We start from the raw sequence: 27,955 nt of genomic DNA, 5'->3' as shown, positions 1-27,955 counted from the left end.
AGACGGAGCCATGGGAGGTTTTCACTCCTGCCTCCTGGAAACACCCCAGGGTTCCCTATGAAATCCTGACAGACCCACAAAGCCTGCCCATTCATCCAGTGCTAGAAGGACAATCTTCTGTCTTGCAAGTTATCCACTCAGACCAGAGTGCCAAAGCCCAGGGGAAGCCTGTGCCTAAGGTTTGTGCATACACAACAGTTTTTCTCCATGCAATGGGTAAGGCCTCCATTGCTGTCCTCTAGTAAAACAAGTAATGCAGGCAAGGTGCTGCACTTAGGGCACATCTTTGGATTCCATAGAACAGCTTAAGAAAAAGAATTAAATTCAACCTGTGGTATACTAAATAGACTACCATCTGGTAAACTAAAACTTCAATATGTGTGCAGCTGGCATATTTGGTATTTCAGAAAGATTGTTTTATTTTGGCTTCATTTTTATCAGGTGTCCATGAAGGAAAAAAAATATTGCAAAAATAGGGGAAGTAGTAAATAATGAAAGAAACATTTCAGTGAGGGTCCAGACACAGGATCAACTGTTATTATGCACTAGTTGCACCTTAATAATAGTCAGTCTGTACATTGTTAGTCCATAAAATGGTAAAGAAAGATGTGCTAGATCAAGCCTTTATGTGAGAAGTTATGCTGTAGATTTTATTATTATTTTTAATTTTACTTTTTTTTTGCCCTTTTATGGATCTAAACTCTACCATAGTGGTTTAAAATACTTAAAGATCTGCAGGGGAGGGGTGATTCCCCCTAACACTATGCATCATTTCACAATTATTACTTCCATTAATCTTTTGGAAAAACATAAGGGCAAACTATAAAATACAATTCTAGTAAGTCTTATGTATTTTACATAAGTTTGAAACATCTGAAATTCAGAATTACAGAAAGATTGGATTTCAAGCTATTTCATGTGTGCTGGGGGCTTGCAAATTTCATTTTAAAGCAGCAGTTAATTCATAAGTCCATTATGTTGGCAAGATAATGTCAGTTAAGGCATATTTATACACTTAACTAAGGTTAATAATGACTCATAAAGGCAGTCTGAGTAAATGCTTTTTGATGGTTTTCGACTCACATCCTTAAACATTTTTAGTGGGGATTTGATCTCCCTGCATACTTCACACACAGATTTTTGGATTTAAAAAAGTTGGTCTTTATTAGACACTTTTCTAGGATCTTTCAAAGAAGTCCAAAGACTCTCAGAACGCAGCTTGAAAAAAAACATACCTAAACAGTAAGAATACATTGAATACTGCTGGATATTCTCCTTATTAGTAATGCCATAATAACAAAACACTTGTAAAGGCTTATATAAAATTGGGAATTTAGAGACATGTTGTAAGTAAATGTAATGACTTCCTTGCACTGCTGAGTGTTCTTTTGGTATGTTGCAGCATGAAGAAAGCTACCATTCCAAACATCCTCACATCTCTATTATTGATGCTGAAATCAAAGTGGGAATGAACAAGTGGCTTTCAAAGATCTCTGGTCAAAGGTAAATTGGGAAGTGAGAAATTCATTAATTCAGAGGGAGGGGAGAAGAAGCTTGCATTACTAATTTCTGCTTTCAATTTTCTTCTTCAGATTGAAGCACAAGCACTGTAAGAATTTAAATAAGCCACTTAACCAGAAGGGATTGAGCACTTACCACACCATTAACTGCTATGAAATAATCAATGTTCCAGAAATTTGTGAAAAACCCAATTTGTCTGTACTTGGTACAGATTTCTTTTATGAAGGTGCATTAGAGGAAAATTAGAGCAATACCTTCTCTAGAGGTAACTGAACATGTGATAATCCATCACTCTAGTGCCAGCAAAGCTTTTTCGGGTAGCTCGAGGACTAGCTGTTCCAGTAGAATTCTACTTTAAATAAGATGTCTCTACAAAGTCTTTCTATGATCAGACTAAGCTTCCTGCTATAGGATCCTTCTGATTTGCAATGTAAGTTCTAACATCTTTATGGTGCTAGAGCCATACTGTCCATTTCAGCAAGCAATAACCTAAGCAAGAAGTAGTGTGTAAAAAAACAAACAAACAAAATACCACAAAAAAAACAAAAAACCCACACGCCACAACACCACTTGCTTCTTACAGCCAATGCTGCCAAGTAGACACTGCTATGGAAAGCTGCATGCACTGTAGCATTGCTCCTGCCCCTGGCTGTTAGGAGAACTAGGGATGTTGCTGAAAGCAGTAATGAGAAGAGAGAAAGGCTAGTCAAGAGTAAGACTAGCTGGCCCTGAGCAAGCACCAGTCCTCTCAACTGTACCCCCAGGTTAATAGCTCTAGTGGAACAAAACTTCCTTTTCTCTCTTTTTTTTTTGTAGTTTTGTTGTTGCAGATAAAATACTCCCAAGCACACATCCTTTTCCGAAACCTTGCACTCAGTGACTCTCTGGCCTTCCAGCATCTGGTTACACATGCTTACACACTCCATACTCCAACACATCAGTGGAGATTCCAAACACACTTTGGAATATGCTTCCAAAAAGAAAAATCCCTTCCCTACTGACTTCAAATGCCTGATTCTCTAGTACAGTTTGATGTCTAGGTCAGAGGATATGAATTATATCTCTCAATACCATCCTCTGCTACATGTACCTAAAAATAAGCTTCTTTGATAAGACTTCAGAGATTCACCTGAGAAGATTTTTTAGTTCTTAAACCACTTAAAGGTCTAAGCAGAGTCACTTGCTAAAACGAGCTGAAACCTCATTTTGCCTTTTTAGCTCAATCTATAACAAACGGCACCTGAAATTGTGCTAAGTCTTCAGTCAGTTTTTAACATCATCTTCCAAACTGCAGATTTTGGTCTCTAAGCTACAGGGATCTAAATCTTAGAAATTTTATCATATGCCTTACGTTTGTGAAGTTTCTGGGTTCCTTCAGGTGTGCTCATTTCTCAGGGCAGAGGAAAGAAAGGTCTCTCTATTTGATTAAGCAGTTATTACTTTCAGCTTACTACACAAATTATTCTGTGCTAAGTATGTGAGTTACAGCTTTTTAGGACTCATGCACAGGAATGCAAAGTAGTGGCCTTGGTTATCTGCCATAAACAGTGAAAAGGGTACTGACTTATACCAGAAGTACTGAAAACAGCTAAAGCCAACAACTCAGGAGATACCAGTAAAATGAACTTTATTTTAAAGCTCATTAAAAGGCTTCACAATAACACTAACAGGATTAGCATTTCCTTCATTTTATGTACCCCACATGAAAAATGTATTGTTTAGCAAGAGACGAAACATAAGCGTTTCTGCATGCTACTAACACATTTCACCATCTTATTATCAGATAACTGCTTTGGACTGCAATGGTCAAAAACCTCAGAATAGAAGGATTTTTTTCTGGAAAGTCCTTATGAATGGGATAGACACTGACTTTTTAATTGACATACCCAATTAGATGTCCAGATGAAAGAAAACTACCTTGGCATCTACAAATGCCTACGAAGGTTTCAGTTACAACCTCTTGAAAGAGCAGTATGTTTCAGAGCAAGGGCTTCTTTTCATCTTTAGTGATGCAAATGGTTAAATACTGCACAGAAGCTTAGTATGAACTCACAATTCCACAGGAATCTGAAAGTTACCAAGGCAATTTTCCTTTTAGGATAGTCATGACCAACACTATTACTATTCTTTCTCCCATAATACAGCATATTCCAGACAAGTTTTAAGAAAAAAATATAAATAGTTCCCAAAACAATGCATCCCCCCCACCCTGCCTCCATCACATACGACAGCAAAAATATCTTCCGTCATGGGATGAAGTAATTTGCTGCAAGTGCAGTGGTTTAGTCCAAGTCCATGCTCATGGTGTTTTGATCACTTGGATGACATTCACCATTTTGTTGAGGCATTTCAGAATTTTTGTCGTCATCTCCCATGTCTTCGTTTTTATAATCACTCCGTTCATTTAATGGATTTTCTTCCTTAGGAGAGTCAACTTTTGGTTTTGGTTGTGTTACAATAGGCTCACAGATATTGTTCAACTCCTGCAAGAAAGAGGAAAGAGCTATGGTCAGAATATATATATATAAAGGACCCAATGGCTTCACCAGTGTGCTGAGCCCTGTGCTTGTTACTGTTTGAAACTTGTCTCTTTACTTGTTTGCCGAGTCCAAGCTGACAAGTACAGACTGCACCCTGAAATAACTTAACTGATTTACTTCATAAGAGTTCTGTGGACAAAGTACTTTATTTAACATTTTGTATTTTACATATCTTTCAAGACTATTCTTTTACCTGCCAATAGTACTGAAAAACAAGCCGACTTTTCAAGGTGACTGAAAGACAAAATATCTATGACGCCATGGAATTGTGTACAGTATTATTATAAGCTCCCCTGCTTATGTGCTTTCTACTGAAATGCATGCTACCTGTACTTTCTAACTATACTTTAAAAACACTGGAGCAGTAAGATTAAATGTGAAGAAAAAACAAAACAACAAAAAACAAGAAAAATCAGTCTAGCTTTAGCACTGGCCTTTAAAATTAGTTTCTTTCAGTACTTACCTGTAGCTTTGCCTTAATTTCACATGAATGCACAGCTGGATCCTGATCTAAGCTCCTCTTAGCCTGTGCACTTACAGCATTATTCATCCACTCCACCACTTCACCAACACACTTCTCTACTTTCATCATTTCCATTTCATCAATATGTATGTATTTCTCATCCTGCACAAATGCAGATGTTTTGTATTAGTTAATAATGTCAAGTTCACTGGCATCAAGTTATGCTGTCAAGACTATTCCAATTAATTACCATTTATCATTTTCACTGATTTTGAAAATAAACAGAAGTTGGCAACAAGCCAGATCAGTTACAGCAAGAGACAAAGAGATACAGATGTCAAAATAAAGCTTCCTTTGTCGGATGATCAAGCAAGAGAGATAGTTCACAGAAGGGAATGCAGGCTTCACAAACAGGTCACGCAGTAAGATAACATGACATTTCTAACCGGATTGCTAAAGGAAACCCTGCCCTCTCTTCTGGGAAGTCTTATGTGAGCCCAGGGCAGTTAAGATAGCACCATTCTGCTGTACACAGGAAGGGAAAGCTCAGAGTGGCTCAGCTTTGGGAGCATTCCCCACTGTGCCATACTAACAGTTAGGCAAGTAGCTAACAGAGAGGGGAAGGACATACCCAGCAACACAACCTATGATTTTGGGTGAGAATTCAGGACATGGATTTGAATCTTAAACCTATTGTATTCAATGATGTTAGTTATTTCAAAACTGTGTATGCAATATTACTGCACGATTCACTTAATAAAAATGGTCTTATGATCTACAGCTGTGAAGAGAGAATTGCTTCTGTTGCAAGTCTCAAAGTCAAATTTAATTAGTTTGAGTGTTGTGAGCTGCCCTATTTAAACTGGTAAGCTGAAAGCTATGGACTAAATTTTCAGAGGCAGGCATGCTTATAAAGAAAGTCATCTTCAAATGGCAGTGGCAAAAAAGGATACACCGTATACATAAAATGCTTTGTTTTAGTTCATCCTGAACTGTCTTTTATACTCATGCTTCTCAGCATGGCACAATATCCATTCTTGCTCCTGAAAGGACTGGAATGTACACCTTTAAGGCACACCTTTAAAGAAGTCAGATTAGCTTTTAAAAGATCAGACTATAGTCTAGCCTTCACTTTTTGAGGATGTCCTTTTGGGCCTGAAAATATCCAGGGAAGTATCAAGCAACTGAAGTGGAGTACTGGGAGACACTTGTAGTATTAATTTCATAACCTATATAATAATAGACTGCAGGTCATCTGAAAGTGAATTTGAAATCTCTGCCAGCTGGTGGGCCTCAGTGAAATACTGTGTGGTAAAAGAAAGATATTTTCAGGGCACTTACTTTATTCCTGAATTCCCCAGCTATCGTAGCATAATATTGGAGCCTGTGTCCCAGTTCTCCTAACAGCCTTGGTCTTTCTTCTGCTTCTTGATAGCGCATTTCAATTGGAGTACCTAATTTCTAGAAAAAGCATTTCCTATGCATTACACAATTCATTAACATTAACACTGTTTCTTGTGGTATTTTGGAAATTTTGCTTTTTGGGCATACAAACAGTCCTACCTTTAAATCCTCCAATTTGTCTACATACACCTGCTTAGCTTCATCCTCACCCTCTTCATACAGCCAGCCTTCTGTCTCTGTTAGCAGTGCAGAGAATCCTTGCAGATCCTATGTGTGAATATAATTCAGCATGTTCAGCATCAAAATATAAAATAATTGACTGTGCTTGTCTTAGACAGGACAGTTAAATATAAGCATTAATTCTTAGCCTCCTGAAGGAAAACTGCATTTCTACTGCAGCTTTGGCTTAATTATGGCAATTAAATCATATCAGCTTCTTAACTGGGAAACACAAGTCTGTGCCATAGGGTAGCATATGCAACTGGTTGCTTTGGATTCAGCCAGTGTGGCTTGCAGTGTGGCTTTAATTCACGTCCTTAGTTATAGATACCATAATGCAGCTTCCATTTTCAGTCACTAACTTTATTTGGAAACATAACTTTACTCCCTGGTGACAAAATTTGTTTTCAGGGCTATATACACTATTTGCAAAACCAGAACCTAATTCTGGATCAGTCACAGCCATCAAATAAGTCACAATTTTCAGCTACTTCCAGGATGGGTATGATAAAGCTTGACCAAGAAATACAGAATATGTATTTGATAATAATGTTTTCAGAGAAGCTCTTCAAACTATAACCTACCTTTTCACAAACGAACTTTTCGTATGGTCCAGACAACTTGTCTCTAAACTCATACACATATTCCTCCACTGCATTCTTTGCATCATTTCTTTCTTTTTCCAGTTTGTCTTGCATAATCATCTTACCCTGCATAAGAGCAGAAAATGTTTTAATTAAATATCTATATTCAAATAGCATCATAAAAAGCACAGCTTCTGTGAAACTTACATCCCCCAGAGGCCTTAGTTCACATAACCGCTAGCATTCTGATAGCTACACAGTGGACTCACCTGAAGAAATATAATGTTCTTCTCTAGACTGAAACAGCTTGAACCAGTCTGTGATCTTACCAAGGAATACTGTTCTGATACTATCACTAAGTGATGCTTCATTCTTTTTGATTAACACTTGTCAGCTACATATTACTGTTAGACAGTGCATTAGCTCACAGTAAATTAGGTGTCAATCTACATTCCAGGGTTCATTAAAAGATCAGAGGTTGCCACAAAAAGCAGAGAAATGTTAAATAACTGTAATCAAGAAAGCAGCCTAACCACACTACTCACCTCTGTTTCAATATACATATTGAGGAGATCTTTTCCTAACTGCCAAACCAAGTTAGCTTCAATAGGCAATTCCACATTTTTTACTTTTATCTTGGGTTTTTTAGCTTCTGGAGGCTGATCACCTTTCTTCTCATTTGTCTGAGTTGGAGAGAAGATAGATAAGATCATATTCCTGACTTCTTTCTGATGATGTAACACTTGGATAGGTAGAAACATCCCTGGGTAGAACACAGAAATTTTCTGTGTTCTTTCATAATTTTCAATATATGCTTGTGAGACACTTTCCCTTTCAGGGATTACATCTCATATTCTAGGCTGTTCACAGTCTATTTCATGGACCGTATTAAGCAACAAGAAGGGCATCTCCCAGATATATGGTCTATTGACAGTTTTTCTGGGAGTGTCCATCTGTAGCTTAGCACTTCACTAGTGATGCTGACAGTGGCAAGATTTTAGACAAAAACATTTTCCATCCATATAAAAGCAAACTACTAGCCATATCATGCAGATCCACGTTTTTCACATAAATTGTTTCCTCTTAGGTTTAAGAATCCCCAATTCCAGCTTCTCTCAGCAGGTCTAACAAGCTTGGCCTCTAGCAGCGATTAAACAAATTGAAATTTCTGCAAGCCAGACCAATTAGCTCTGCAACACTGCATAAAGACATGGATGTGGTGGAGACACTTACTCCTTGCAGGAATTTTTTCAAACTCTTTGGGAAAAAAAAATCATAAGAAGCTACACAGATCATTTTTCATAATAGAAGAAGAATAGAAATGAAAGAGGACCTGAGCACCAAGTTCCTTACTTTTCTGGAATAGGTTACCATTTTAAATGCCACCATTATAGAGTATAACATTTTCAACAGAGTTAAAGGGTCACTCACTTTCTTGACATCTGGGATTTTGTTTTCTTCAGAGGGAGGTTCTGATGAAGGGGGAGACTGTGGCGTTTGCTGACCATCAGTTTGTACCTGGGACTGTGTTCCAGCCTCACTGTTCTCTTGCTGGATATTTTTCTGAAATGAAAGCCCAGGCACAAAGGATGTAGAAGGCATGTGCACTTGTATTTATTACAAGTCATAGGGCACTTCACTTCTGACACACATACTATACAATGTGCCCTACAAAGCATCCTGTGCACACACAGACACACACATGCTTTAACTAACAAAGAGATACAAACTAGGTGCAAGTCAGGAAGGACTTAGTGAAAATGCTGCCAGTGCCAGACTGGCAGCCTAAAACTTGTGCGCGTGTGTGTGTGTTACCACTTTCTCTTGCAGAAAGTGGCTTTTATTTTACTGAATCATAGCTTTTCAGTTTTTTATCCCCTCAGAAAACTATTAAAACATCAAGTCCACCATAACAATACTGCATTATTCCCCACTGTCCCCCTTCCTTCGATGCTGTAAAACAATCCAGTTTTCCCTTTCACAAGAAATTCCAAAACTTGACTAATATGCAGGATTATAAACAAACCCCTTCAACACAAAGCACAGATGACTAATAATCCAAACTGAGTCCTCCTATTTGGAACACATGAATACTTGCAGCTGCTGTAGTTAAGCCCACCCTCAAGTAACCCTCCTGTTGCCATTTGGCTATACTGGAGGTAACTTGGCACTTTTTGAACAGGCTCTACAATTGATTTTGAAATACATGTATTTTCAGGATAGCAGCACTGAATTTCTCCCATTCTTATAATGACATTATTTTTCCTGACAGCTTTGCATATCTCAAAATTAACCTCACTTTACCTCCTTAGAAAAAGTTACTTTTCTTAAGTATTTAACAGCAGAATGCACTTTCATCAGTAAGGACATTCATGCACAAGAAAGATCAACTCACATCATTTGAATTTTCAGGAGGCCTCTGGTCCTGAGTTTCTACTTCAGTCTCAACAGTGACATCTTCACTCTCCTCAGTTTTAACTGGTTCTACCATGGATGCAGTAGACACACTGAAAATGCCATGAGTATTGACACGAACTTTCACTTTGACTTTAGACTTCTCTCCATCCTTCTGGGCTGCCACATTCTGTATAACATACCTACCTAAAAACAAAAGAATATTCACATGATGGCATTAACTAGGTGACATTACAGAGTCAGGAAAATACCTCCCTTTCATACAAAGGCTTTTTCTATGTATTTGACCAAGCCAGTGGAGCCTGAGGAATTTATGGCTCATGAATTTCTCGCCAGGGCACTCCACCAGCAACAAAATTAGCAGGAGGAAAGGACAGAAGTCATCTAGAAATATCATTGCAGGTTTTTAAGCCTGTCTTTCTGGCTTCATGCTGACTGTGCCTAATATTAAAAATATATTTTCACCTTACTTTTTAGGCTTGTAAAATTCAGCCCACAAATCTAAGACAAAATTTAATGCTTTTTCACATCTATTTCAACATCAACAGTAAGTTCTCAAAGTCTTTACAATGCCTTACTATCTATGTGCATCTCAGAGTCCCCAAAATGAAATTAATACTACTGAAGACAAAACTGGCTGAATACTAGCATATTTTTGCTTACAAATCAAAAGGGAGAATGTTTATTTTCTTCATCTAGGGTAGGTTTTCCTGACACCAGTAATACAGAAAAAAATACCAAAAATAAAAGTCCACCCTTCCATAGTTGTGCTGTCTGTGATGCAATAATGGGATAAAAGAAAACTATACAAAGATTTAGTTTAATGCAAATGCTTTGAGGAATGTCATTTTAATACATGTTATTGTCCAGTATAGAAACAGTATTTTTGGAAGTTTAAAAATCACATTTTTTTATTTTCAGCTTCTAATATCCACATAAATCTGTCATTACGTTTTGCTCTGAGGCAGAATGTGTAGTTTTGTGGCCCCTGTAATACCTGAAGTAAACATTGTGAAAGTAAGAGACAGACAACTAGCTTAAAAGTGTATGAAAAGTCAGATCTTGACATTAACTTAAAAGCAGACAAGTGTTTTTTCTGCCTACTACATGGTTATATGTTCATCACCAAAACAGCAACCTGGAGATTACGATGCTTGTATAACCACTAAGCAGCAGTACATTAATTTCATCACAGGATGAGTATATATACACTTACATGCACCATTTTGTTGTCATGGGTCTAGTCCTCATGCATATGGGCTTTTATCTGCCTGCTTTATAAGTTAAAGACTGTAATCCCCTCTTCAAATCCAATATACTGGGGTTGTGACCTGTCCTCTCTTTTGACAGTTCCATCTCAAGTCCTGCCTCAGTCAGAGCTATCAGCAACTCTGTTCTGAGCAAAGAGTTAGTGGGTGGGTGAGCTGAAACCAATCTGATTTTCAAATTCCATGCTCAATTTGCAGACAGCAGTTAAACATCTTTTCATTTGTTATAGCCATGTAAGTTTAACAGGCAAATCCCACTATTGGTCATACAGTTATGGAAATGGAAGTCTGTTGTTTCTGTGACTACAAAATACCATGCTAGTTTCTAAGATACAGGGTATTTGACTTATCAGTGAAACAACCACATAATTTACTTCAAGACAGGGAAAACAACTGATGGTCTCTGTTAGAATAATAGTTACAGCTAACTTTGCAGTGCATTATGTATCAAAGTATCAGTAAATCAGATGGAGATGGTTTTGCCGTATGTATTCTCCCAAACACCTCCAAAGTATTTGTAAAATTAATCTTTAATACTACCATTCTGATATTATAATGCAAGTGTACTGTTAACCAACAGAACAGCTGTATCGTGAAATACCTAACCAATTGATAGCTTGGGTATAATAAACAAAAAACAAAAGAAGAGAAACTGTTTTTCTGAAAAGAGATATTTGTCATTCCTTCTACCACCCTGAAAAAAGTGTAATAACTGTTGAGCTTTCTAACAAAACCAAGCAATTACTTGACAATTAGTAACAAACTTCTATATTAATTCTACTGTGCAAACATCTGATTCCATGCTTAGAACTCAAGAGCAAGTATTTAACTGGCCTGTCATTACCATCACAATCTCTGCATTCTAAACTCTTTGTAACTGTCAACACTTCAATATTTTAATTTGTCAAAAAGCAAGAAACAGCTGTTCATAAATGCTACCAATACAATTCAAATCACTACTATAGTCTTGTAGCTGCCACTGCACTACTATAGTCTTGTAGCTGCCACTGTCTCAGGCTGCCTTGATTAAAGCTTATTCAACATTAAGAGAAATCCATCAAGTACAGAAAACTGCAACAACTAGTAATTCAAGTGTTTTATGGTTTCACTGCTAATAGGTAATTCATACTTAAGTTTTCTATATACAGAAGATATTTTTCAAATATTCCTAGCTTGCTTTAACGAAAGGCAGAGAGGAGGGTTAAAAGTAGTTAAGCATCTTTTGCAATTATAGTCTCATTCTAGTCCTGGCCATTCTGTTCCAGTTCTCCCTCATCTGTTCATCATACTGAGGCATCTTTTGAAGCTAGGCAAAAGCCAAACTTAGTTACCTTGAAACGGGATTGTTTGAAATAGAGTCCTCCAGACATAAAAGACTAAATATATATCCATCATACAGCTCTACTGTAACACCATGCAGCATGTCACTATTGCAGAGTTGATTTAAGACCAACACTGATACCAAGCAATGTGAGAACAGCACCACTTCCAGAATAATTACTTACCTATTTTTGACTCAGGATATGGGACTCCATTAGGATCAGAATAAAAAGCTTCTAACTCAAATGGGCCTTTTCTATAGAAGGTAAGAACTTTGGAGAAAGGTGCTGCATGATTTCTGCTGAACACCTCATGGACCCTGTAATTGAAAACATCAGTCTTAGCAAAATATTTTAGCTGAAACGTTTTGATCTAGGGTCAGAAACTGCCAAGAGAAACAACACCTTGCTTTGACAAATTTACCGTCCTGGACATTTCCAAGAAAGAGTCTTTGCTACTGTTCGACTGGGGGGGGGGGGGGGGGGAGGAGGGGATTTACCACTGTGTACTGTAATGCCAAGCTACCCTACTCCACTCATTTTGATTTGAGTCTCAGAAGCAAATAAGTTTAGATGTAGGTGGAAACTTGAGTGATAGACTATCAGCAGACCTGCAAAATTTATTTCCTCCAAAGATGTTGCTCAGAGCTTGGAATGGCATAATTTAAATCATAATTTGCACCCTTCCTCAGACTCAAAAAGCTAATTATAGCCCTGCTAATTCCTTACTCATTTGCCTTCTATGTCTCAGTTGAGAACCCTGACACCAGATTATTATTCCTTCCCTGATATGACAAGGGAGCGGAGAGAGGGGAAAGAAGCAGGGGGAATCTCACACCCCACAGCTTTCTGTTCTTTCTCTGGGCTCTGTGCCCCATCATGTCAGTCTGATTCTTTCTAATTTCCAACTAATTTTTATCTCCTAACTGTGGAAGGAGCTCATCTAGTAACCTAAATGTGAGAAAATAAGTGCTTCACTTGGAATGTAAACCCACAGTTTGCTCTCAGAAGCCTGTGCCCTATCAAATACTAGGTTCTGCATGCCCACAAAAGGAAAAGACCAAAGACTAAAGGTTGAACTACAGAGAACATGAGAAAAGAATGAAAGGTCCCTCTACTACTCTCCCTAAATTCTCACAAAGTAAAATGTAGATCTCTGTACATCCTAAACAGCAATAACTGCATTTCCCATAGGCATGGCATAATTACTGGCACAGTGCCATAATTACTGGCACTGTCTTAAGACACTGCAATTGCAAGAAATCCCTCTTCTCCCTTCCAGTCAACCGAGTCAATAAAACCACAGAAGGGTTAAATCCTTGCTTCTGCTTTCAGCCAGACAAGCAGTATCCACAGAAGCTGACATTTATGTAATGCATAACATTCCTACTAAAGCAGTAATCCAGATAGGTGTTAGGAAGACCTTGATTAAAAAAAAGCCAGAAAGAAAAATGTGATCAGAATCTAGCAGTTCATATAGTTGATTTTGTATTTAAAAAAAAAAAAAAAAAAAAAACCCACACAACACAGACAAGCAGATATGGGAAATACAAGGAAACAAGACATTGACTGACAGCTTAATTAAGTTGTAATTTATTTATTTTTGAAATATATGAGGATAGTTATGGCTAAAAATTTTACCTCATACTTTTATACAGAATCCTGCTGTCAGTCTCTGGTGCAAGACCTACACGGTCTCTGCATCAGAATGCCAAGATCTTAATTTAAATACAACCAAGAACATTATCCTTGAATCCTGAAGGCCAAAAGCTTCCCAGAACTGTATTTTGAGCTACTTACCCTTCAGTGTCTTCAGCTTCTGTGTTCCACAGCAGAGATATTGGGAATGGTGTTGCATCTGTCACAGAGAATTCTCTCACTTTAAAAGCTGGGGAAAGAATTGCACACTAAAAGAAAACAGACAGGTATTACAGTTGGTTAACTGCTCTTTCTGCTCCCTGCCCCTCCCCAATACATTAAAGCATCTTGCTATAAACAGCGGAAAATGAGAACTGTGCTGGCTTTACTAAAACAGTTAGGTGAGTTGCTTGATTTTAATGAAATCTGATAAAACAAAAATCTCCTATAGAAGTGTTTACATTCTTTGGATTAGTGGGACATCTGGCCCACTCTTAAGACAACCCAATTATTCTTATTTCAAACATTTAATCTAAAAATGTCAGTTTTTATTCCTACTATACCTTGTGAAAATGGTAACAGTCTAAAGAAATAGGAGGATTGCAGAGAATATAAGTGCTGCATTACTTAGCCCTAAAAAAAAATAAAAAATAGTGTTTGCCTTACAGGTTCTGCTTCTTTCCCTGCAGAGAATTGACTGCTAGTGATGGAAGGAATTAGTAAGATGGGATAAAGAAACAAGACAAAGACGGAGTGAAATAAGAGAATGGGTAAAGCAGAAAAGGAAGGAAGGAAGGAAGGAGTGCTTTGATTGTAAAAATAGTTCACTTGGACTGGAAACCACAAAAATAAATAGGGGAGCACAGGGACAACAATAGAATAAAGGTCAGTTTTACACAGATGGAAAGTTGGATACTGAAAAATACAGACTTGCAGTGTTTTTGGCTCTACACAGATTTTTTTGTACATTTTGGTGTTCTCTCAGGTTGAGAACTTAATTTTTTCTTTAAAAGAAGATTCCTATGTCCTGTTCTTTTAAAGAGAAGAGGGGCCTGCTAATAGAATACACTGAACTGTACTTTAAATAATGTACCACAGAAGAATACTGTGAACTCTTAACAGCAGAGTTCCCTAAACAGACCAGTGAACATGTTCCCTTGTCTGCTTTTAAAGGGACCACTCTTAATGTGGTTCTTTTTTGGAGAGCTAACCAAGAGATCAGGAGAAATGTTAGAAGACCACAGAATAGTGCTCCCAAGAAATAGAAGTGTAAAGGTTCTCAAGTGCTGCCAATACAGTACCTGCAGAGCACAGCCTCTAGCTATAGCTTCATCGGCATTCAATGTTGTACTGACATCTTTGCCAAAGAATTTAGCAATCCTCTCTTTGACAGCAGGAATGCGGGTTGCTCCTCCGACAATCTCTACAGCAGTCACATCTTCCACTTTCAGCTGTGTTTGTTCCATCAGTGAAAGTAGAGGCACCTCTATCCTTTGCAGTAAGTCAGCACACAGTTCTTCAAACTGAGACCTAAGGAACAGAATAAAACTAATCAAAACATGCCTGTCCCACCACTATGATTTCCTGGTGTTTTTGTTTCTAAACTGATTCTGGACAGATTTGTTAACTACACTGCAACAAGAGACTTATGGTTAAGCCCCTGTGAAAGGACTGAGGTAACAGCAACAGAAAGCAGTGCCTGAACAGCTGCTCTGCAGATTTTTCTATGCTGTTATCAATGCAGTAAATCAATTAAACTGCAAGATGAAGGTACTGTTTGGGCAGGCGCTGTATTTTTGCCTCTGAGCAGAGGTTACAGATAAGAATGCAAAAAGCACTGGTGCTTCCTTTACTATGAAAACCTGCTCCGTAAGTACTGGAGACTAAATAAACACTCACGTGACATTAGTTACAGGATTAGCAGCAACTACAAATGAAGTTGTGCCTATGAGCATGTACACGTGTTTAAAGGAAGACTTCATTTATACCAGGTCATAATCAACTCATCCTCCAATAGCATTGGTTCTGTCCTCCATTTCTCTGTTAAAATCCACAATACAGTAAGGACAGAAAAAAGAAAAAAGCTCCATTTGTTGCCATCTTAAGAATGGCATAGGATTTAGGTTACCTAAACCTGTCTGGTTTGCATGCATCTGTCTGTGGCTTTAAGAATGTATCATTCTACAAAGAATCCATGCTTACCATGCACACATTATTACACTCAAACAGTGCATCCCATTGCTCAGGTAGCTGAACATTGCATTTCGGCCTTAGTTATTCTAGCATTAAAAGAAAATGACACAGCTCTTTAGTACTTGCCCTGAATTCTATCACAAAAAGTCTCTTTAGGACATGGGAAGAAGCAGTTTACAAAGCACAACCAGCAAAGCAATTGCCTGTTTTAGGCCTCACCTGTTCATTTTTCCAGATACATCAGTATCATTCATGAAACACTCAATATTTAGGGGAATGTCCGTACTATTTGAACTCATTAGTTTCTTCAGCTTCTCGCACTCCTGATACAGACGAAGAAGAGCTCGAACTTTTGCTTTTGGATCCAGTTTGTACTTTGCTTTTATTTCTGCACAAAAGTAATCTACTAACTTTCCATCAAAGTTTCTTCCACCTAAGAAAGGGTCAAATGCTGTGCCAAGTACCTGGTTTGAAAGAACACAATTATTTAGTTTTACACTTGGTGAAAATCAAATGTTGCAGCAGTCTAACATCAGCAAGCCTTTGTTTCCAAAAAAAGTTGGAGACAAGTCAGCCCATGTTCCAACACACAAGCTCTATTTTATTCACCACATCAGTCAAAAATTGCTCTTCACTTTAACAGTGGAAGTAAGCCTAATTAACTAGATGACAACCCTCAACGGCCACAATTTAAGCAGTAACACACCTTTAATGCATACACATATCCATTATCTAGAGTGATTTCAACTGTACTGTGTACCTATATTGGTGTACACCAAGCAATTTACAGCCTCTGCTTAAAACCATTCTAATGAAGGGCATTGATAAAAGTAGTCTTCATCTTTCTTTTCTTTGCCACTGCACATGCATTAAATTATTTCAGAATTTAAGTAAAGTAGGATTGCAGATCATTTAATTCTTGTGTTTCATAAAGCCTTTTATTTTCAGTTAGTCTTACTACCTTTAGTTTACTCTTGTTAAACGCACAGGCTGATACTTGAAATGCAGAATGTCCCATATCAACAAACACTACTATCCGTGGCTTCTCTTCAGGAGCTGGAAGGTCTTGTTTATAAATTCCATAGTTCAGAGCCACTGTAAAGCAAGTGTCAGATATTATCATTGCAATCTTCAGTGAGTCTCCAACACACCATCACATCTTTGTGAACATTAGCTATAGGATCAAAAGCAGCAAGAGAAAAACAGACTTGTACTTAACATAGTACACCTATGCAAGATCGTACCTATATAGAAGTTGTATCCTGTTAATATATGCCCTAAAACCTGAAAAGCAAAAAACTCCTGCTCAGTCATGTATATGCTCTATCCCTAAACACTTAAATATTCAAGTCTAAGAAGCAATGACCCTGCTTGGCTTGGGGGTTATCTACTTTAATCTCAGTTTATCGACAGCTCAGTTTTTAGCTTCTAGGTACCAGAAACAGTGTTTAAAGAAGTTTTGTATTTACAAGAAATACCCCAGGCATGAAGGTTGTCTGAAAATGCTACGAACAGGCAGCAGAGGCCAGACAAAGGGAAGAATTTCAGCCTAAACAGGGGATATCAGGCAACGACAGTTTATGAAGTGTGCCAGAAGTGTAAAACAAAAGCAAATGGGGCATGTAAACACAGGATGACACAGTCAAGGGACACCAGAAACTCTGCAGCACCATTCTGGAGGGATACCAGTGTCAAGGCTAGGAATGGGGCTGATACAGTAACAGATGAAAAATGAAAGCCTAGAGTTTCAGCTACCTCATAACGTAGGAAAGGCTGAGATTTTGGCATGACAGACAGAATGTGCAAGAGCATGAAAAAAATCCCATGTGCAAGATAATAGCCCAGGTTACAGGCCACATTATCAAGCAAGTGAATTAGAGCATTAGAGAAAGTCATAAGGAAGGCTGTGAATAAGTGCTCTTAAAGAGCAAGGTTTTGTAGCGAGTGACATCCTCTTACATGACGAGAATGCAACATTGGCTCACCTCTCTTACATCAAAACCAGTAGTTCCAGACCATCTGGAACAAGGACAGCCTGGTTTCTCACTGAGCAGAGGACTGAGATTTATTAATTCTGGAGTCTAATAAAGTTCTCCCTGCAGCTGGCACACTCATTTTCACCTATATGGATTCTTTGGGGTCTATAAAAAAACCACTGTCAGCATCACAGTAGTCCCGCCTACAGCCAAGTCATTAACAGGTACTTAAAGAACAGAAGCTCTATTTCGTGTAGTATGTCTAAGTGCTATATCTTTGAGATCAAAATTGTGTGTTGGTCTGGCCACTCATTTCATGTTTATATTCTTGACTTTATATTCAGACTGAACACATTATCTTTGTTTCCAAGCTAAAATGAATTTATGAACAGAACTTGATAAATCACAGCAGGAAGCAGCTGCTGTAGTTGCCTTTTATCAGGCCAAAAGGAAATAAACTTTTTGTCTTTTCTGTCCTATTATAAATCAGGACCTCTTCCCACAGATATTATCAAAGATTCTTAAATTTAAAGTGTTAGAAAACATTGCTCATTTGCCCTTCAAGCCAGGAAAGCAAAATGAGAAGTGCTATATGCTACACATATGCTGGTGGTGCTAAGGATATGAGACAGCTTATCTGCACTATTTGGGGACTGTTCATCTCAAAGGCAAAGATTCTAATGATCCTTGCTAAAAAGTCCTGAAAAGTTCAAGGTTCATGTATGGTCACGACTGAGCTGATGCAAGTGTTCTGCCAAATAATCAAAAAAGGAAAGGACAATGCCTTTGTGGCAAGGCTTTTAGTTGGCACATACTTGCATGAAGGGTTACTTCTCTTTCAATAAAGGAAGGGGTTGGAAAGGTTCTTCTTGAATGGCAAATTAAGTGTTTTTTGTGGAGATTGATTTCTTCATAAATATTTAAAAAATGGAAATTTGAACATTAAATGCAGAGGGCTGGGTGTTTGTCATTCCTCCTCTTCTCTCTACATCCAAGAGATATGCAATCCAGCTGAATATTGCAGCTCAGAAGATTACACGCACACGAACATGGGACACAAGTGCATCCACTGTGGCATCCACACTTACCCAGCTCAAGAATTCAGACTGCCACATGCTCTCTATAGCACTCTGCTATACAAATGAGAAACTAAGCTGAAGTTAGATAACACTAACATAAACCTATAGGTTTTTATATTGTCAGGCTTGTTCCTCATTAGGTGTAAATAAACAGAGTGCTCAGTGTAAAAATCTTAATATTGATTAAATGGCAATGTTCACTAGTAACCCTATACCTTACCATAGATATGTATCTGAAAATAATTCTAGAAAACATGAAGATATCAATGCATCAATGCATGCTTAAGATTATTTTACTCTTTAAACAAATTGATTCAGAAACACAAATCCACCCAGTGCTCACCAAAAATGCCAGCATGGAAAGCTCTTGTTTCTTCAAACAAAATAAAACCCTCCCAATTTTTCTGAATAATTCAAACATGTACAAAAAACCTTGGAAGACTTAGAATAAGAACACTTGCTTTTTAAAAAAAAGACCAAATAAGGTACTTGTTCTGCCAATTATTTTTAAGCATCTTGAACATAAAGGGAATGAGAACAGTTACGTTTAATTTTTTTTTTTAAACTCACAACTACACTGACAAAAACTTTGGAAATTATTAAATGAAGATTATTCAAGCAATTTCCTTTAAAAGTGTTCCAATAACTGTTCATTAGAAGGTTTCTTTCACTGAAATCTGGACACTAAATGGATGAGTAGTCTAGGCAAGTGTGATGATTCTCAAGCACACAGGAACATAACTATCACTAAAGTTTCATCTCATCTACACTTGCATACAGAGGACATTAATGTGAAAGAGGAAGTCAGGAAGAGGGCAACAACTGTTTCGAACAAGTTTGTTTAGTGTCTGATTTTTAAAACCAGCCTTATTTCTTAAAGTACTTAAATGTACCTTTACCATACACAGCTTTGCAGAAACTGTTATTCTACCACACCTACCTGCTGTCATGTCATTCATTAATCTAAGACAGTTTAATCCAACAATTTGAGCTGCATCCAGAACAGATCTCCTTTCAGCATCTGTGAAAAAGGATGGAACCTGAAGAAAGCAGGTAAGAACAGAAAGTTATTTCCAGAAAATGACACATCATAAAACACTGTTCATTTAAAAATTTTCATTTAAAAAATGTCTGTCTGTTCTACATCTTTAACGAAGACACTCACTGCGAGTTTTAACATACAACTACCGTACTGAATTGAGGCTTTAAACATTCTGCTTCACACTAGATGGAATTAAGCTAGCGTCAGCAAATTTACACTAGTACACACTAGCAAGAAGCGAATGAAATATCTGTATACAAATGGTAGAAACTTGAGCAAGAAAACAGAACTTGAATTACAGGTGCAAAATATGCAACCAGGTATTATGGAGAGACACACAGAAGAACCACAGTCACAATTAGTTCAGGTATTCCTGTCCAAGAAGAAAAAAAAACCCAAAACAGCAGTATTACAGATGAGAGGTACAAAGAAATAAGGGATGATATGAATAAACAGAATCTGTTTTGGCCAAAATAACTTTGGGCAAAAAACAGCAAGAGATTCTGAAGAAGTATATTATTGAAAATTTGCTACAGATTTCTAGCCTTGGCTTTGGACAGAGACCTCTGATGTCATCAGAGACAGAAACTACATCATTAGAAGACACTAACTTTCCAAATACTGACTGGAGAACAAATTCTTCTAATAACAGAGCCAAACATTCTTAGATGTAACAACTTCTTCAGAATGTCACTCTGAAGAAGGTGAATGTTATTCACTCAGAGAGGCAAATGTTATTTTATATTTGAGCACTGTAATGGAATGACTGTTCTTTATCTGAGGTCACTTCATGCACAGTCATAAATTGAAAAAATTACCTTACTGAAATAGGACAGAAATTAAAGTTCTCAGCTGCCGGGGGGGCACACTTGGATAAACAAAGGTATCTTCATTGTGTAGCGTGCTCAGACATGAAATCTAGCTGCAGCAAGGTACACATGTGGATCCAGGAAATGCTCTTGGGGCCTTGAAGTTCAGACATCACCAAGAGAACTACTTCATGAACTCATTCAAGGACTGGAATATGGAAGGGCCTGGGATTTGTTTAAGTCTAAAGCTCTAAAGCTAGTTAGGATTAATCCCTTTGTAAGTGCTTATACCGTTTCTTTTTCATTATACGCAAATAGAAACAAAGTGCCCTCAATAGCTGAAGTTCAAAGACATACTGTTCCTGTACACTACAATTACTCACAGAAATAACACAGTCTGTTACGGGCTTTTTCAGGTTACTCTCTGCAGTCTCCTTTAATTTAGTCAACAACATAGCTGAAATTTGCTCCACACTGAAGATGTGTTCCTCATCCATGTACATGACCTGGATAGAAAAAATAGGGGAAACAATTCCACAATTTCAATTGGAGAAAAACTTACATTCAACATTTCGGATATGCTGCTGCCTAATACTCTTTCAACCCTGACAAGCTTAATTAGTCCATTATAAAACTGCAGTTTACAATTTAATTTTCCACTTGAGTGTCTACCAAAGCAGTAACTCTGTTTTGACACAGACTTAGCCATCAAGAACCATACTAACTCCATAGATGAAGAAAATGGCTGGGAGTTTCAAGTGATTTAGAAAGTGACATGGGTGTAAAACATGAATAAGACATGGTCCCACAGTATTATGCTGAAAAAGTGAAAATAGTCATCATTTGAAAACTGCTGACAACTGCAGAAAAGTATAGAATTACATGCTGATTATCTCCCCCTGACATTTTTGCACTTCTGTTCAAACATTTGAAGAGTATGAGTTTTGCCAAAAAATTAACTCCCTTAAAAGCCTAACTGCCAAGATGGTGATTTTAAAATGAAGAACTGCACATCAAAACTTCACCTTATGCATATAAAACTATAAGCTTAAAATATAAAGCTCAGTAAAAAGTTAATTTTCATGTTGCCCCCTCCTAAAAATTCCTATTGAATCATCAGTTTTCTGTGTACTAGAATAAATGCCAACAATGAAGGGAAAGAACATTTTATGATTGATTCTTAAAGTAGTAGTTGCCTTTTATTCACATCATTTCAACTTGGAAAACCAACAACAGGGCATTACAGTTTCAGTGGAACAACTGGTCGCTAAATACCCCAATCTCACTGAATGCTACTTACTGAATCTACTCTCAAAACTCCCCCTTCCCCTCCCCCAAATATAAGAACACACTCATTTGTTCTCCAGACAGACCGAGAACAAAAAGAAATATCAAGTAGCACTGTTCTCTCAATACTAAACTTTCTTTTACAGTAAAAGACACCTACACTTATTGCAACTAAAGGAAAACATTAATTTCTATCTGGAACTGTTAACATCACAAGTCACAATCTGCATCAAAAAAGTGTCTTGTCCTTTCTAAAACTTGACTATCCTTGCAGTCAGAAAATTCAGTCTAATGCATAATCTCTTATGTAATCTATTCATTACTTAGCCTGATCTATACTGAAGCTGAGGCACCAGATCAAGGCATGGAGAAAAGAAGAAAACATAAGCCCACAGCCCTAACTAAGCTAGAGCCTTCATCTGGGAAGCAGTATTATAGTCTGTTATGCCAGCAAACCTGTTATTACCAGTATCTTCATACAGTTCTTTAGATGAATCTAATGTTAGTAACTGTACCTCTTTTCTAGAAAAGGCTGACACTGTGCCAACAAACTCCTTGTAGTGTGAGTGAGGCACAAACCTGGGTTATATTGTAAAGACAGTTTTTGAACATCTGCTGCAAGTATCTTACAGGATACCACAGTCCACTACAAAGATGTCACTCACTTGTAACAAAGATTTTAAAGCGTTCCTACTACTTGAGGAGTATGTGACCATGTAATTAGGCTCTTACAATGCATTTGACATAGGAGAGACAGAAACAGGTTAATACTTCAAAGTAAAACCAAACAACCTTGTAATTATCTTAGCAGTTTTTCTGCTGCAATGCTTGAGCTGCATGTGCAATTTGCCACCAGGGAAGCTCATATTCGAGCAATTACTTACAGTGAGGCTTTATTTGATAGTTAATATACATTACTTAAAGATGAAGCTGGCTATTCATACAACAGCCCCTCTGTACAGGAAAGGTTAAAGAAAACCTTTAGAGAGATGAAATGAAACCTGTATTTTTATGATTAAATGCTGAAACAAAGTTTTCCATTTGGCTATAAAAAAGTGGAAAGCTGTACCACAAATTTACCTTTACTCCAACACCACCATTCTTCATAGGAACCAAATCATAGCTCAACTTTTCTTTTTCCTTATGAACAAAAGGATCATTAAACGCACGGCCATGAAATCTCTTGAAGTTAGATACTGTGTTGTTGGCATGAGTAATTTGCTGTAAAGAAAAAACAGGATATTTTGAAAACTACTCTTAATCATCCTCCAATGTTCAGCATTGCTCTCTATGACCCCATGCACCAGTCAAGTTTTAGGACAACTGTTCAGTTACTTGCTGCATTTATTTCTATAGCACCTGTAATTGCTATCTGGTACTACAGCTCTATACCAGCTCATTATTGCAGAAGATCTGAATGAGTCAGAGCTACATGACACAAGTAGCTCTCAAATCTTGAAGCAATCAGGTGAGCAGTAACAGCATTTATAGTATCTACTACTTTAGCCACCTAATTTAGTTGCAATTCAAATAATTATAGATAGGAGCCAGTTTCACTGTCACTGACTGTCAACGACTGCAAGCTGGCACCACATTCCCAGCCACCTCACCTCCAGTCATTTTTTTTTGCCCCCATTACATTAAGCACAAACAATTGTTTATTCAGTCAATCAGTTTCAAGCTGATCAGTCTCCTGATCCAGTTCAGCACTCATTCGCTTTTTTCCCGAGTTACTTTCAAGCCAGTTCAGTTCCCTTGTTCAGTTTCAAAAATTATTGTGCCAGACCAAAGGAGGATACAGCATGATAACAAGCAGCTAGAAACATGAGTATCCCTTTAGAACCAGTGCCAGTTTAAAGTGTATGTTGAAATACACTACAAGTTCCCTGTAGAACCAAACGAGAGAGGCATTCTAGATGACTAGAGTGGCCTAAAAGAGATACACCTCAAACATATCTGCAAATACCTCCATGAGCAGAATGAAGCCTATTCTATTGGATGGAAACTACAGAAGTGTATTGTTCTCCTGCATAATTTCAGGCAGGTACCAACAGATTCCATGGCAGTAAGTCAAAGGATGAGCACACTGAGGAAGGCTTCTTGCCTCTACAACCCTCAAAGGAAACTACCACTTTCTTATTGCATGTGAAATTACCCATTGCAGGTTAAAACTATATCTTATACTAGTAAATGATGTTTCTATGACAGTTCCCCAACAGGAAAACCCACTGACAAAGAAGCGGTCCATATCCATACTATTAAACGTTAACTTCCAAACAGTATCATGTGTGTGGAGAAAGATGCCACACTCAAACTCCCTATTGGAAATTGTTCCTGGCCTATTCTAACTGCCAAACAGTGCCCAGCAATTGTAATGGAGAATGCTAGTTTGTACAGGCCAAAATCATGCCAGGAGCTATTCCAATACTTTAATACAATAAAGTATTTAAGTTCCAGTGTCCAAAACCATTTCCTGGCACTGTTTCATTATTTGTATAGCCATAACTTCATACTACTTGAATGCTCTGTAACTCACAGCTGTACTATGGAAGAATGTGGATGCAAAAAAAATAATTATGCAGTGGGCAGAGAAGTACAAACATTCTGGTGGCTTTTTATAACCTAATTTAGAATTAAACTCAAAGCCTTTTCCAAGAGAACAATCTTAAGTTATTTTTAGAGCAATTCTATGCCATTAGATCTCTAGCATGTTTCAATATCTTCCTGCTTAGTCACAATTAAGAAAGCTGAGATTATGGTTGGTTAACTGACACACTGCTGTTCACATCCAGTGCTACCAAGACTGACCTAATGTGTCACAGAATTTCTTTAAAAAAATCACTACAAAAACAGCCCAAGTGTCAGAGCAAGAGACCACCTCTGAGTATTCTGAGCTCTCTCACATATCCTCACGTTCCTGAAGTCACTAGTCAAGATTTTTTTAATTAATAAACTTATTACTCAAAGGAGTAAGATAATAATTTTCCTCCTTGATATATGCAGCCACTATATCCTAAGTCACTGAAAATACAACTCTCAGTTGTCCAAGTCAAGAAACTTCCACATTTACAAGAGAAACCTGATCTATACAACAGGTGGTCAAGCAAAACTGGATGGCTTACAAGAGGAATTCATGCTCTGAAATCTTTTATCATTTTAAGTTTCACATTCTTTTCTTCTGGCAAAAATATTTTGTTTCAACTGCTAGGACAACTAAGCATGAAAGACTCAATATATTAAAATCCCTTAAATGCTAGCTAGTCTGAAGGCAACTGAAGTCTCAGGCAGGCAGAAAACATGAGACCATTGTGCACACATACTTTTAAATGCAATTTTAAGAGACCATCTACTTTGCTTTCAGTTTACTTCAAGTTCTGAACAGAATTTAATAGAATGATCTAACAACATTGTTATATCTTTCAGTTAGTCTCAAGAGTATCTACATAGAATTTAGGTCATTTATTTTGAATAATAACTCTTTTTTTGTACACTAATGAATTTTATGACTTAAAACAGCAAAAGCCAACAGCTAAATCAACAGATGTAATGATATAAATGAAATTTGTCTAAGGCAACCCCCCCACACACACACATTTACTACATTACGCTGAATGTTAACCTGTAACTGAAGATGTGTGCGTGCTTATGAACATACAAATTATTCTTATTTCCTTGGCTGTTGAAAATTAAGGGAACCGTTACAGTGGGAAAAAGTCTCCTTTAGTGCTCTCTCCATGGAAACCCACTGCAGTGCCTTTACTACATGAGAGATCTGCACAGGTCAACAAAGACTGCATGCTTGGTCTATACTGGCAGTAGTTATGTAACAGCCTACAAAACAGAGGTTTTACAATACTTGAGAATTTAAGCACTGCATTTAGTTACTTTAAGATGTGTCAGAATTGAAATTTCTTTTTAAAATGAAAATATTACTATAATATAACTTTAAATATTTCTTTAAGTCCCCTTCAGAGCAGCTTGATCAAACAAAAATGAAGACCTTTAAAAAAACCAGAACATAGGCACTTACCTTACTAAGAAACCAAAGGTAACAAGGTACTTAAATAGCTTTAAAAATCTGGGCCAAGAGTCTTGGTTCACGTTCACATCTGATTTTAAGAAACTATATCCACTATTTAAAATGCTTTCCTTCAAATGCAGGAAAATCCTACAGACAAGCATTAGGACAAGAAATCTGATGACTAAGTTGTCAGAAGACGAATGTGTTTAACTGGAAGATACTACCGTTAATAAAATACAGATCAGTAATGCTCTTGCTAAAACAACTTGCATTTTACATTTCTTTGCAGGAAGCATGTCAGCACAGTGCAGCATTTCTAAAATAAAGTGATTAACTGAGAAGAAGAAATTATTTGATTTTAGGGACAGGTACCCACTAAAATCAAATAATTTGCTGTTTTACTATTACTCACAAATGTCAGGAAATGACCTACCTGGTTTTTAGCTGAGACACCAATAGCTCTGTTTTTGGATCCAAATGAAACAACTGATCTGAAAAAGAACAACAGGCTAATTAACACTGTACTGACCATAAATGGTACTAACAACTGCTGTGGATACATTTTTTACAACTGTGTAAAACTTGAAACTCTGTTTCTATTAAAGTGAGGTTCTTGCAGCTTGTGGTAACACACTACAATGAGAGTCTTATCCATTTTAAAGTCCTGGCTTGAATCCAGGACTTTTCACAATGGCTTATTCAAACACAGTTAAATATGATGATTACAGTTAAGATGTCACATCCAGATTCCATCCTACCCATTTCTGTTTGCTCACAACTTCACAACTCTAGCTTTGAGCCCGAGGCTTTCTATACTTGACCTCAGAATAAAGGTAAACTGCTCTGGGCAGTTAGAAGAGAATCCACTCAGCTAAGTGAACCACCCTACTGCAGGGAAACTGGCTTTTTTTGGTTAAAATGTCATTTTCTTGATGCGGCTAAATTAAAAATAGATGAAATCTGGAACTTTTAAATTCATGCATACTCAGCTCTAGGGAATGGTTTCAATAAGAACTAGAGTGCTAAACTTCATCATCAACAAGACAATTACAAAACAGATTTCATTTGCGTGTATTACTAAGTTGTAAACTGTTTTAACTGCCCGCAGCAATATGCATTTGCACAAGAGACAACAGAATGCAACTCTATAGCTGAATCTTCTCCCTTTATCTCCCGTGAAAATCAAACCCAAGCTAACCTTAAAAGTCATTCACCGCAAAGCTGAGGATTTCAATTCCAGTATTACCTTTCGCCAACCACACGGGAGAACCTACCTGCCAACAGAGACTACCCTCTAGTCCACGTACACCAAATTACATTCCCTGGGTGGGAATTCACGCCGCAACAAGAGCCCTTCCCAGCCTGCCGCACCATTAGGCTTACGAACACCCCCACTACGAGTTCCCTCGCTTTCCAAGTTAGTAGGCGCTCCCCAAGACACGCTTCAGTTCCGTCTCAGAGCGAGCAGCCTGCTTCGCGATACGCACACGCCAGGGGCACGGCGGGGCACCGCACGGGCTCCTCCGCCGCGGGGCCCCGCGCTGCAGCGCGGCTCGGTTCCCCCCGCCGCCGTGTTGCCCTCACCCGGCGCCCACGCCGGGCTCCCCCACGGCGGAGGCGGCCGGCGCCGGGGTCCCCCCCGCGCGGGGCCGAGCGGCTGTGGCCTCCCCACACCGGGTCACCTGCTCCCCACCACACACAGCGGGCACAGCCCCCTCCCCTAGCAGCCTGGAAGCTTCTAGCACCTTCCAGCGCGGGGCCCTCCACCGACCGTTAACCCCCACCCCTCCACCGGGGTAACGGCTCCCCGCCCGCGGGACCCCGCCGGCCGGGCCGCCCCCCCGCCCCGCGCACTCACGGCGTGCACCGGTCGCTGAACTCGTTGGCGACAGTCTCGATGCCGCCGGCCCGCGCCACGGCGATGTAGCAGCTCTGGAAGCCCAGGTCGAAGCCCACCACGGCCATGGTCCCGCTGCCAGGGGCTGCCCGTTCCGCGCCCCCGCTGTAGTTGCGCGCGGCCCCGGCCCGCTCTCGGCGCTGCGGCCGGCCCGGCCCCAAGCCCGGCCCCGGTCCCGGTCCCGCGCGCGGCGCCTCCGGGCGAAGGGGGTGAGGGGGAGGGAGGCCGCACCGCCGCTTTAAATATGACAATGAGACGAAGTTTCCAGAAACTGCGGCAA

The 27,955-nt window shown here is 38.5% G+C and overlaps 1 protein-coding gene and 1 long non-coding RNA gene across 3 annotated transcripts; one reads left to right on the top strand and one right to left on the bottom strand.

The window, feature by feature from the left end:
- Positions 1-3,801, top strand: LOC135327158 (uncharacterized). Its single transcript, XR_010387281.1, has 3 exons — positions 1-179; positions 1,403-1,503; positions 1,593-3,801. It is a non-coding gene; the product is annotated as an uncharacterized LOC135327158 (long non-coding RNA).
- Positions 3,132-27,955, bottom strand: HSPH1 (heat shock protein family H (Hsp110) member 1). Of its 2 annotated transcripts, XM_026108877.2 has the most exons (18): positions 27,637-27,955; positions 26,212-26,269; positions 22,838-22,978; positions 20,854-20,976; positions 19,560-19,659; positions 16,526-16,659; positions 15,784-16,028; positions 14,673-14,901; positions 13,534-13,640; positions 11,920-12,053; positions 9,127-9,332; positions 8,163-8,294; positions 7,277-7,414; positions 6,732-6,857; positions 6,088-6,195; positions 5,866-5,985; positions 4,525-4,686; positions 3,132-4,004 (listed from the first exon to the last, which is right to left on the bottom strand). In XM_026108877.2, the coding sequence occupies exons 1-18, from the start codon at positions 27,741-27,743 to the stop codon at positions 3,804-3,806; spliced, it is 2,571 nt and encodes an 856-aa protein (XP_025964662.1). In that variant the 5' UTR covers positions 27,744-27,955; the 3' UTR covers positions 3,132-3,803. The 2 variants fall into 2 exon arrangements, with proteins under 2 accessions (XP_025964662.1, XP_025964663.1); XM_026108878.2 differs by lacking the exon at positions 8,163-8,294.

This window comes from Dromaius novaehollandiae, chromosome 1 (assembly GCF_036370855.1).
Source record: "Dromaius novaehollandiae isolate bDroNov1 chromosome 1, bDroNov1.hap1, whole genome shotgun sequence".
NCBI lineage: Eukaryota > Metazoa > Chordata > Aves > Casuariiformes > Dromaiidae > Dromaius > Dromaius novaehollandiae.
Note: the sequence above shows the minus strand (reverse complement) of the source record. Positions and strands in the feature narration are given on the sequence as shown.